The sequence below is a fragment of the Vombatus ursinus genome, unplaced genomic scaffold, assembly GCF_900497805.2.
Source record: "Vombatus ursinus unplaced genomic scaffold, bare-nosed wombat genome assembly UNPS02000749.1, whole genome shotgun sequence".
NCBI classification, from domain to species: domain Eukaryota; kingdom Metazoa; phylum Chordata; class Mammalia; order Diprotodontia; family Vombatidae; genus Vombatus; species Vombatus ursinus.
Window position 1 is genome coordinate 4,772,917 of NW_020940527.1, and position 12,852 is coordinate 4,785,768.

A 12,852-nucleotide genomic window follows, 5' to 3' on the forward strand; every position below is an offset into this window, starting at 1 on the left:
TCAGTCGTGTCTGACTTTTGTGACCCCATCTGGGGTTTTCTTGGCAAAGATACTGAAGTGGTTTGCTATTTCCTTCTTCAGCTTATTTTACAGATACGGAAACTGAGGCCCAGGGAGGTATACCAGTTGCGAGGAGAAGAGGCATAATTTGAACCCAGGTCCTCTGACTTCCTTTCTAGTTCTCTTTTCATTGTACCATGAGAATGGAGCTTACAAATCATAGGACAATCAGCATGATATTGATTCCTGGCAAAATTTTAAAATTTATTAAATGGCTCGGTTTGGTGACATCTAGAAAAAGAAGCAGTGATTGCAAATGGCCAGCATGACATCACAGACAAGTCCTGCCAGACTAGCCTTGTTTGCTTTTCTGATTATTAATAGTTACTGATAATATTTTCTATCAGGGAAATGCCATAGGTCAGAAGTATCAGACACAGATTGTGACCCACAAGGAGAATGCACACCAACCAGATTAAAATGTAATTGGGAAATATTTAACAAAATAAGTAAAAATACAATTGAACATAGATAACATTAGTATGTGATTGTGCAGCGCAACAGGCACCACCCACAGGAATTCTCATGTGTGGGTGTGGTTCAGTGGCCCTGTTTCTGTTTGAGTTTGACATCACTGCTGCAAGTAACGTTTAATTAGATTTTAGCAAAGCATTTGACAGTCATTTGATTCTTCTGGAAAAGATGAAGAGATGTGGGCTAGCTGATGGTCTAATTGCGTGGATTTGGAATTGGTTGATGGGCCAGACTCAGGGAAGTCATTAATAATTTGATGTCAGCCTGGAAAGAAATCTTTAATATAGTGTTTGGTGCTTGGCCCTGTGCTATTTAACATTTTTATTAAGTGAGTTAGATAACGGTAAAGATGGCATGCTGGATGGCATCCAGTTTACTGATGACCTGAAGATGGGAAGGGTAGCTATAACATTGAATCGTCTGAATTCAAAAAGATCTTGAAGGCTAAATTAATAAGCCTACTCGAGACTGGGGAATATTTTCATCTTTGTATCTCCAGTGCCTAGCGTGATGTTGGGCATAGAAGTATTTCATAAATGCTTGTTAAACTGAAGCTGAGATGAAATTTAATGGAGATTAACATAGTGTCTCACCTTTTAGTTTTACAAAGTCAGTTTCATAAGATCAAGAATGGTTCAAGTTTGTTTGGGCAGTAGCAGCGTACAGCTCATCTGAAAATATCTGGGGGCTCTAGTGAAAAACATGATTGAAAGGAAGCTGGGAAGGCAAATGAAGGTATATAGGCTGATGCTGCCACCCCATTGCCCAAGTCATTTTTGTCTCTAGGCCTCAGGGTCCTACTCTTTATAATGAAAGGGTTGTACTGAGTGACCTTTCAGGGCCTTTCTCGCTCCACAGTTATGACCCTGTGGTGGGGGAGCTCGTGTTCCTGGTCAGATCACATCTAGGATGTTTGGTTCAGTTTTGGGAATCACATTTTAGGAAGAAGGACAAAGTGCATGGTGAAGGGCCTCCCCTTTGGGCCATGTGAAGACCAGCTGAAGCAGCTAGAGATGTTTAGGTTGGAGAAAAGAAGATTTGAAAGGGTGTGGAGGGGAAGAACATGTGATAGCTATCTTCAGTATTTGAAGAGTTGTCCCATGTAAGAGACTGCTCCATGTAAGGGTCTGCTCAGCCTCAGAGGACAGAATTAGAAGTAATGGATGAGGATTGCAAAGAAACAAGTTTAGGCTTGATGTGAGGAAAAACCTCTTAACAATGAGAACTATCCCAGAGTGCAGTGGGCAACTTTGGGAGGCATTTGATTCCTCTAGCTGGGGGGCCCAGTGGATAGAGCCCACGGCTTGGAGTTACAAGGACCCAAGTTAAAACGTGACCTCGGTTACTTACTAGCTGTGTGACCTTGGGCATGTCACTTAACCGCAGTTTGTTTTAGTTTTTTCAACTGTAAAATGGGGATAATAACAGCACCCATTTTGCCAGGTTATTCTGAGGATCAAGTGAGATCATATATATAAAGTGCTTAGCACAGGGCGTTAGCACATAGTAGGTGCTATATAAATGCTTATTCCTTTCTTTTTCCCCCCCATCCCCTCACTGAAGGCTTTAAGCAAAAGCTCTCTGGTCTTCTGTCAAAGAAGGAATATGGGCTAGATAATCTCAAAATTTCTTTAATAGCATTGAATCTTGTTGGCCCCCACTGCCCAAGGGCTCTGGCTCTGCCCACATCTCTAAGAGATGCAGAGAAAATCTATGAAACAAAGCATAGGTGTGGTTCATGTCTACTGTCTTCTCAAAATAACAGATTTAGGTTAGCTGTTTATTTCCTATGCATAGAAATTGTATAAGATTCAAGGTGCACAGCAACAACTACAGAATACACAAAACACTGAAATAACTCCTGGTACTTATGCTCCCATCGGAAAAGGACATCTTTGTAGGATGGCTGAATAGATGTTTTGCATCTGCCAAGCAAGTCACAAGGCCTGTCAGCCAGGGTATTGCTTGTGTTCTTTTCTTGTGAGAAGAGTGTTGTTGTGGAGATTTATACCCCCTTCCCCCACCCTGGGCTGCTGGCACCTGATTGAGGAATCCTTCAACCGACACAGTAGCTATCAGGCCTGGAAAGGTCAGTTTTTCAGGGTTGCTTATTGCTGTCCTGTGCTTAGGGAAGGGAAACAAAAAGGCAGAAGCAGATGGCTGGGTTCTTGGCCTTCTCTAGGCAGGCACGTGTTTCTGTTTACCTATGCTTGGGTGAACAAGCTGCCATTATCATTAGAAGGGAGGATGCTGAAGAGAAGGCTTCTCTCTTCCTCTTGCTAGAAGTCCAGGGAAGAGAAGCATATGGTGGGAGAGTGGTCCAAAAGAGTGAGCAGGGCCATTCCCACAGTTCTTATAGTCTGATTGGAGTCTCTCCTTCTAACTCTCTGCCCCAGGTCCTCAGTTATGGGGACCCATCCAGCAAGGAGCCAGAGAGAGGGTGGCCATCGCCATTGTCTCCATGGGAGACGACTCTCTCTGACAAAGGACTGTGCCCTGTAATCTCACCAGATAGATAGAGGGAACTCGGATTCCTGATAAACAGTTCCCTTCTCCCCTTCCCACTCCTTCCCTACCCCCCCTCAGTAAACTTAGGATGCTAAGTGCTACTGATACATAACAAGAGCAGCCTTTGGGCTCTTGTGATGTTATAAGGATATGGTTTGTTTTTTGTATTCTGTTGGCCATAATTGCAGATCAGTACCATGGCAGAGCTTGAAGCTGACGATAGATGTTCGCCTAGCATGAGATGGAAGTTTGAGGCTGAGAATGTCATGTGAGAATAGAAGGCAGCGCTTCAGGTTTTAGAATCCTCGAATATTAGAGTTGAAAGGAATCTTAGAAATCATACTGTCCAGTTTTCTTATTTTACAAATGAGGAAAACAAGGCCCTGAGACATGATGAGGCTCATCGTCAAAGTCACGTGGCAGAGTCAGAACTAGAACCCAGATCTTTGTGGGAAAGAAACCAAATCACTCTTCCTCATTAAATGAAATCCCGGGGCAGCTTGGTGGTGTAGTGGATAGAACACCAACCCTGGAATCAGGAGGACCTGAGTTCAAATGTGGCCTCAGATACGTAACACTCACTAACTCTGTTACCTGGGGCAAGTCATTTAACCCCAATTTCCTCAAAAAAAAAAAAAAGAAAGAAACAAAGAAATCTGGTAAAATAGAGCTAAGAATTATATTAGAAATATTGTCAGCAACAGAAGATAAAAGGCCTCTTATGTTGAATTTTGATGATAAAGTCAAAATTATAAGGTGTTATTTCTGGAAGAGTTGGGAATCATTAGCTTAAACTTAAACCATGTTCCTTACTGTTAGCTTATTTAGTGAGAGGTCTTTTGTAGGCCACTTAGTTAGCTTTGCACTTTCCACGGTCACGTATTTCACACCTAAATCTGGCCAGCTGCCTTGTAACTGTATGCTCTGGGAGCAAAGGTGGCCCAGTGAAAATAATGGTGGGGAACATCAATCTGTCACATCACGGCTGCTGGTTAATAACTCAAGCACTAGTTCTGTTGCCAGTGAGGCAGAAAAAACCATCTTCACACATGGGAAGAAAGCATGCTTTCCTGTTCTGTGATCAATCCCTGCTGGATATGGGGACAGTTTGTTTTTAGGGTAGTTGATTTAGGGCCTGAGGTTTTGATTGACCATTCTAATCGTAATTGACTTCATTCAGCTTTTGTTGTATCAGACTCTTGAGCCCAAAGCAGGAAGGTGATTTGCAGGCTCCTTTAGTCAGAGTCCAATGATCTTGTAGCTTGATAGCGATTGGACTTGGTTAATAGTGCCAGACTAACCAAAGGAGACAGAAAGCTTCTGGATAGAATCCAATTCTATTGTCTGAATATGTCAAGAAGTCTCCTAGTGGAAGAGCTGAAAACTTCTGGGCACCCCTTCCTGCCCCCCCCCCAACCCTCCTGCATCCTTTTTATTCATCATCTCTCTCCTTTTGGTTGTGTGCAGTCTGATGATAACCAGTATTGTGCAGGTCTCTCACTTGAGCTGCTTCTTCTGCATTTTGTGTGACTGTTTTCTGTATTCTCTGACTCAGGAAGACATCTACATTAGCATGTTTTTTAGTCTGGGCAGAGGCTTAAACACAGCCAGACTTTGTTGGAAAGAAACCAAGTCACTCTTTATTACTGAATCAAATCCAGTAGATAGAGGTAAAGATTGTGTTGGGAGAAGTGATAACAGCCACAGAAGACAAAAGGCCTCTCACACTGAATTTTGAACTAAAGTCACATCTTGAAAAAAACTGTTTAAATGAACTACTCAGCCAAGCCAGGGCCCTTCCAAAGAAACATGGGCTCTTGCCAAGATGCCTCCAAACCTCTTAATCACTTGGTACCTTCTGGCCATTTTAATGTTTCTTTATAAGCCCCAAAAGAAACTCTGCAAGCCTAAGGCCTTTTTCATTTCCCACATTAATCTCTTTTTAGGTCTCAGGAGTTCTGAAGGCAGTTCTTTGGAGAAGAGAGTGAAGCCACAACAATATATCTTTGATTTAGAAGTGCACAGAACCAGTAACTCTGTGTTTCTCTTGGCGCTAGTGCAAAATTTAAATGCACATTTGCATTACAATTGATTGAATCCCTCAGAAAAAATTTCTTTTTATTTGTTGTGATAAGTCTCTATTGCTTAACTTGGTCAGAATTTGTGTTATTAACCAGCCTTTTTTCCCTTGTTTCTTATGGGCCCATTTCCCTCTTAACTCTTAGGTCTGCTGCCTGTGAGAATGAAAATGCTTTTTATCTCTTTTAGAGTTGAAGGATTAAATATTCAGTTTGTAGTTGATTTACATAATGACAGAATGCAGAGAAAATATATAGGAAATAAGAGTTACAACTGGATGTGGTGATACATTTCAATCTAAAGTTCTTTTAGGTTGACTAACCTTCTAAATGGACTTTGGGATCACAGATTCATAGGCCTGGAAGGGACCTTTTAAGTCACTTGGTCCAGCGTCATTTTTCAGATAAGGAAATGAACAAATCAGAAAAGTCATGTTAGTCATTCCTACATACTTACTTGTTAAATGAATGAATGAATGATGTGGCTGTGGTGAAATGCTCTTCAAGAATAGCAGTAGGTCTAGAGGTTCAATTTCTCTGTTCTTTCCTCTATAAAGATATTTTAAAAGTATAATTTAACCAACTCAAGGCCTTGATCCGGAGGCCTGCACAGTGATAAGTATTTGTGAAAATTACTGTGAACCTGTTTCAACATAGGCTTATATCTCATATTACAAATCGTATTTCCTTCTGCCCCTTATGATACTTATCTAATAAAATATTTTTACCACCTGTCAGCTATGATGATCTATGCTTGTTCATTCAGTTATCAAGATTATAACAAAAAGTATTCAGAGAATGAATTTCCTTTGGTTGTTTGCCATGCAACCTTTTTTGTTTCAAAAAAAGGGCTGCTATAGAAACAGAATCTGTTTTGATAGTTTTGGAATAGGCATATCATGTGTTTCCTGGCAGCTAATAACCAATTGTATTAGAAGCCTGAAGTCCTGTTTTGGGTGTCTTAAGACCAACCCTTTTGCCAATCAGTAGCAGGGAGGAAATGCCCTTCCTGTTTTGTAGATCTTCTGAAATTAGCTCCTTTGGGGGTTTATGACTTGGAGCCTTAATGATAATACAAGATCTCTATTTCTTAGACTGCTGGTTCTTATAGCAAGTTAGTCAGTCACATTCCCTTATAAATGGAAAGAGTAGCATATGTGGAAATCTGGGCATGCATGCCTGCTGAAGATTGGCAGTATCTGATTTAGAATTTCTGTCTTAATAACATTCCTAAATTAAACATTTTTTTCACCTTGATGGAATTAATTTCACTTTTATTTACCTTCAAATAAGGAAATCAGATATCAGGATAGACCAAATATTCTTACTATTTTGTATTCTGCTTTTTAAGTGTGATCTCTCTCTTGGTGCATCAGTCGACGGATAACTCCAGTTATTGGGAGAACAGAATCCAGTTCAACAAGCATTTTTTTAGTTCTTACTATATGCAAGGCATTATGCCAAGTGAGGATATAGCTTGCCAAGGCTGATATGCCCTCATTGTCCACTGAGCTGCTACCATGCCTAGACTGCTTCTATCTGTATGGAGCACCTCCATCTCTCCCTTAGCCCTTGCCTTCTGGGACAGCTGGGCCACAACATCTTTCAGTGTAGCCCTTGTTCACGCTCATCAGTTAAGTGTAGCAGGACAGGGTTAATGTGAAAACATATTTTGGAGATAGAGAAAGGTAAAAGAACTGCATTTCGAAGTAATAGAATCACTTGCACTTAACTATTTGCAAATTAGTAACTTCACAAAAATATTGAAAACTTTCCACCTGTGGTGGATCTTTTGAATTAGAAGATATGATTAGAAAAGCCATGGTCAATGTCATGCAGCTAGAGAAAGAAAGGAAAGGGAGAAAAAAGAGTTGAGCAGCTAAGGCCAAGCAAGGTACAGCTACTACAGTGTAGAAGGAATAGCAGTAGAGATGCCCAGACATTGATAGGACAAAAAATTTAAGAAAGAAGCCAATGACAAAAACCCATGGCTAAAGATGGCGCCCAAATGGGTGGTTAGCAAAGTTGGCTAGAGATCCTAATGCAAAGAAATGCACTTAACTAACTTCATCTTACTGAGAATTATTATTGAGATATTACTGAGATTTTGAGGGATGAGGCCTATGACAAGAAGGGTTTGCCTTATTTACAAGTATCAGGATTGTTACCAGGGTTTTCTTTTTTCTTTTATATTGGGGATGGGGGTGGGGAAGAAGGAGAAAAAATAAATGCTTGTTATTTCTCATTAGATTGTGAGCTTTTTGAAGGCAGGGGACTGTCTTTTGCCTCTTTTTATAACCCAGGTGCTTAAGAGAGCTCCTGGCATATAGTAGGCACTTAATAAAGGTTTATTGACTGTCTGATTGTTAATTGAAAAGTTGAAATATAAATTAAAAAAAACATGAAAAAATATGAGAAGATTGAATGAAGAGTCAAAAAGTATATCAGGACATGTTGAGAGACAGCAGGGGATAGTGGATAGAGATCTAGACTTGGAGCAGAAAGACCTGGGTTCACATCTTGCCTCTTAACATATCCTGGCTGTGTAACACTAGGCCAGTCACTGAACTTCTCTCTGCTCCAGGCATTGTGATAAGACTTTGTGGTACAAGAGTTGTTGATCTGGCTTGGTAGAGAGAGTTTCATCAAGAGTTTCCTTGAAACCAATGAAATCACAGGTCCAGACCTCTAGACAAAAAAGGAGAAAAGTTAAAGGAATTGGCATCATTTAATACTTTAGATCAAAAGGAGAGGGATTATGTCACGGTTTCAAGCATTCTAAAGGCGTTTGCATAGACATCACTTTTTTACATTTGTACTGTAGACTGATTATTAAGAAAAAATTATTTTAACCATACTGAGAGGGAAAATGCTGATTAGATATAAAGAATAATTTTCTAATAGTCTAAACTGTTAACTAGTGGAATTAGTTACCACAGGAGTATGGGGAGTTTGCTTCTCTTCATAGCTTAAAAATATACTAAGTTCTAATTTGTCTAGGGGTGATAGATGTGTTCTAGTTAAAACTGAGAGCATAAACTCAGTGACCTTCATGTGCCCTCCTGGTTTTCTGATTTTTAGGAGTCCTTTTTTAGAGTAGCTTCATTTGATATGTTCAATTTCCATCTAAGGGCCAAATATATTACAAAGTTTACAGAGCATTTTATAAGAGGTTTTAGAAATGGGGCGGGGGAGAGATTGAGAGATTTCTCTTTCCCTACCGCACCCTATTTCTGAAGACATAATGAATTAAAATGATCATAATAATAAGTCATTTATGTAATGCTTTAAATTTTAAAAAGGATTTTCCTTACAATAGCCCCATGAGGGATAATGATATACTCCCATTCCCAGGAGAATTAAAAATTACAGATAACTTAAAGGGCGATGGAAAGACACCTGGGATTGAGTAGGCTGAAGTATATTAATAATGATAATCTGTGTGAGAAACCACTTGTGAGATACTGTTGAAGAAATTCAGACCTGGAAAAGAAAGAAGCTTGGTCATATAGTGAGAATGAGAGATGGCAGATTGGATAACTCCAGGGGTCCATGGGTAAATGGTACTGAAAGAATAGAAGGAAGAACAAGATGGGCAGCCAGCTCCTCTTTGGAGGATTTATGAGAAAACATGAATAAGAGTCACATAGGATGAGAGACTGTGGAAAAGTGGAGATGTGCGCTAGCGGAGGGAGTGCCCACACCACTGCAGTGGTGGATCCATCAGGTCATGCATTTCTTCCCCATCCGGGGTGAGTAGCCCTTTGACAAACTTCCAAAAGAATTGATTTAAATATTAGTTATTTTGTTTTCTTATTTTTTAAGAGATCCATATCTGTGAGTTCATTACTATAGGGAACTCTCCTACCTTGGAAGCCCCCAATGAATGGGCAGCTTATCCATAACATTCAATTTTAGAGAATTGCTTGGGTCCTCGATAAGTGATGTGCCCCATGTTCTCTGGTCACTAACCAGTATGGTTTAGAGGCAGAATTTGATCTCAGGTCTTACTGATTCCAAAGGCTGCCTTTCTATCCATTAGACCATTTTACTTCTCAGTTGCTTTATAATTTGTTAAATTTTATATCTTTATTATATTTGAGCTTTACCACTTATTTAGTCAACAAATATTTGAGTGATTATTTTGGGAGGAACATATTCTTTCATGTAAAGGATTATTTACACATATATATGTCTTTCTTGGCCTACTCTGCTTATGATGAACTAGTGATTGGTGTAGTCCTTTATGCTTTGTGTATGAAGTCAATGCCCTTGGCCTCTTGAGTGGTTTATTTCAAGATAATAGAGTGAACAACAAATTTGGAAATAATTGTGTCATCTTTCGGTCTGGGCAGCTCTGGAGAACCAGCTGTTGACTTGAAAAGCTTTTATTGTAATACAAGAGCTCTATTGTATATGGAAGCAATGGATATTACACAGTGGAATATGTGTGTTTTCCCCATCTATTTCTGAGCGGTTAACTTAGAAGAGAAAAACTTGGATTCATTAACTTACACATGACTTCTGTGGCCCAAGAATTGTTGATTATGAATATTTTTAAGATAAGATTGTTTGTGTGTTTAGAAATTTCATTTATCTTTTATTTTTTTTCTTCTTTAAAATCTTTACCAGGCCATATGGTTCAAATGGCAGATTTAAGGAGTATTTGCTTCAGGGATTAAAAACACCATAAATTGTGTTTATACTTTATATTACATGTGTTATAACTCAAATATTTATATTTGTGTGTTGTAGTAATTTATAATTATTGTTCAGAGTTTTGTATCCTAAAAGGTAAAATCCAAATCCTAAATGGTTGTATCATAATATTCTTGAATAGGGTGAATTTATAGATATCATATGTTTAATAAATACCACATAGTTGAGTTATTGTGACTTCTAATAATTTGATTTCATTATTATCTATATTTATTGTTTATGGAATCAGCGGGTCACTGATATTTAAAATTTATACTGTCACCTTGTTGGATAGTTGTACTTAGCCTGCAGGTGGTAATTTACCATACTTTTAAAATTAAATATCCATATGAAAATTTGGTTATGTGACACAATCAAAGATTGTTATTGAATATGACTGACTCACTAATTTAGAGGTACATTGGTGGTATTTGATTATTGGACTAGTAATAGACATTAAAAGTTTCATTTAGTTACCAAAGTAACTACAGTATCATTGCTTTTATATCTCTCCCCACCCTCTCCCCATTTCCAGTGGGAAATGTTTATATGAGAAGGCTTAACAATTTTAACTAGCTTTGTAGAAGTTTTCTTTAAATCAAGAGACATTCTAATGATAGAAATTTTTGTTGCATATGGAACATGTAGAAAGAGTCAGATTTTCTGAGGATTTAAATTCTAGATCTAACGTGTTAACTATCACTCTTTCTTCCCTTCTCTCAGGTTGGAAAGGAGACTGTTCAGACAACTGAAGATCAGATTTTAAAGAGAGACATGCCACCAGCATTTATTAAGTGAGTGACTATAAAATTCTATTGTGACCTAAATACTTTTGCTAATCAGAAGCTTCAATCTTGGCCTTCTTGGGAGGTAAAAATAATTGACCTAAGAAGCAGAAATTCCTTTAGTAAGCCTTGTGTCAAATATAGGAGTCATAACTTCAACTTTTGATTCTCATGTTTGATTTCGGTCATTAACATTTTTACCATTCATGAGTTCTTCTGAGTTTTGCTTTTTGTACCCGACTGTGCCAAAATCCCACTTGGCGTCATGAGTGAACCTGAATGCTTTTGCACTCAGTGCTGTTGCGATTAATGTGCTTTGTTGTACACATAGCTGGCAAAGCTGACTGAAGTTTTGGAGACTGCACAAGAGCTTTATGTTACTGGTAAAATTTGCCTTTTGGCTGTAGTTTGTAACATTCAGATTGTCTATTGTCCCATTGGAGTCAAGACTTAAAATCGAGTGTATGTGTATTCTACACTGTGGACGTTAGTTCTGATTTCTGTGAGCTGTGGAGATAATACCTATTTTTCAGTAATAAATGAGAATTTCATTTTTTTTTGTTTATTTGAATGGGTGTTTCTGCAATATCATGCTTAGACTATTTCATTTCTGTAAAATGTTTTGCTCTTCATGTGTCAGAAACTAAGATACAAAAATCATTGGTTTTTACTGGATTCTTTTGGCATATCTATGATGTTCTTTGGTTGGTCCCTCTAAAGAGATCCCTTTCTGTTCTCAGATTCTATGATTCAGTTTTTTTATGTGCTGTTCTGTCAGCTGAGTAGTTTAAAAAATGACCCTTAGAGTCCAATATTTTGTACAATTTAATTCAACCAAATGGATATTGATTGGTGCTGAGAGGAGGTTGTGAAGATAAATAAGACATAGTTCTTGTTCCCAAAAAGTTTATAATCTAGTGGGAGAAATAACATGTGCACAGGTAAGTCACAGTACAAAGTAGAATGTGATCTCCCTACAGGAGAAGTTGGAATTCTATAAGAGATGGAAGGAGGAGGGATGGCTAACTTTTGGCAGAGAAGGTGGATAGGTTGCAGGGGCGAGTTGGAAGATCAAAGAAAGCTTCATGAAGGAAGTGGCATTCATTTTGCATCAGCCTGCCTTTTCATCTTACCTGGGGGTGAATATATTTTCATTTAAATGGCAAAAGCTTATTTAAAGACTTGTATTTTATCACCAAAATATTAGAAATGAAGAAGTTGTTCAGTAAACTGCATGTCCAGGGTCAGTGGCCCTTTGCCGGCCTTTTTGCAGAGTTTTAAAATTGTTTTGTACCCTAAAAATTCTCTGTGAAATCCTTATGTGTCTTTCTGATTATGTCATGCCTTGAGTAAAAAATCTTGGATGGTTCTTTTTGTCTGTGACACAAAGTTCCAACTCTTATTGGCATGACTATGTTACTTCCAACCTAATAAATACCTTCAGGAAAATGGTAAAAGTCTCAAAGATGGGAGCTGGAAGTATCCCTTTGAGACTGTCAGATGTGTATATGTATGCTAGAGAAATGACAGGAAGGATTGTTTTAGAAACCTGGGGAGACTTGTATGATGAACTGATGCAGAGTGAAGTAAGCAGACCCTGGGGAACAATTTATGCAGTTACAATAACAACAATGTAAAGACTAACAACTTGGAACGATTTAAGAACTCTGATCAATGCAATGACCAGCAATGTGTATGCGTGACACTGAAACCATCATTCAAGGGGACTGATGATGCAGATGATGATGAAGAAGAACACTCCTGACCGCCTGACAAAAAAGCAAGGGACTCAGATTGCAGAATGAGACACATTTTTGAATGTAGCTGATGTGGGAATTTGTTTTGCTTCACTACTTATAATTCTTGTAAAGGTTTTGTTCTTAATTTTTTCAGTAGGGGGAGGTTGGAAGGAGAGAAAATAAATCCTTGTTAATTGAAAAAAAATAAAATTAAGAGAAAAAATGCAAAGAAACATTAGGGAAAATAGAATTTTTTTTTTTTTTTGGCGAGGCAGTTGGGGTTAAGTGACTTGCCCAGGGTCACACAGCTAGTAAGTGTCAAGTGTCTGGTTTGAGACCGAATTTGAACTCGTGTCCTCCTGATTCCAGGGCCAGTGCTCTATCCACTGTTCCACCTAGCTGCCCTGAAAATAGAATTAAAAAAAAATCTGAAACTGATACTATGTGAACTATAGTATTTATTAAGAAACCCACTGGAAAACCTTTTTAGTAAAGAAAGAGGCAACTCCT

The 12,852-nt window shown here is 38.5% G+C and overlaps 1 protein-coding gene across 2 annotated transcripts in view; it reads left to right on the forward strand.

Annotated features, from left to right (window-relative positions):
• Positions 1–12,852, forward strand: part of VCL (vinculin) — a 111,830-nt gene that overhangs the window by 30,621 nt on the left and 68,357 nt on the right. For both annotated transcript variants that reach the window (XM_027858738.1, XM_027858728.1), the window contains exon 2: positions 10,542–10,612. In XM_027858738.1, the coding sequence (XP_027714539.1) occupies positions 10,542–10,612 (71 nt within the window). The remainder of the gene's footprint in view (positions 1–10,541; positions 10,613–12,852) is intronic.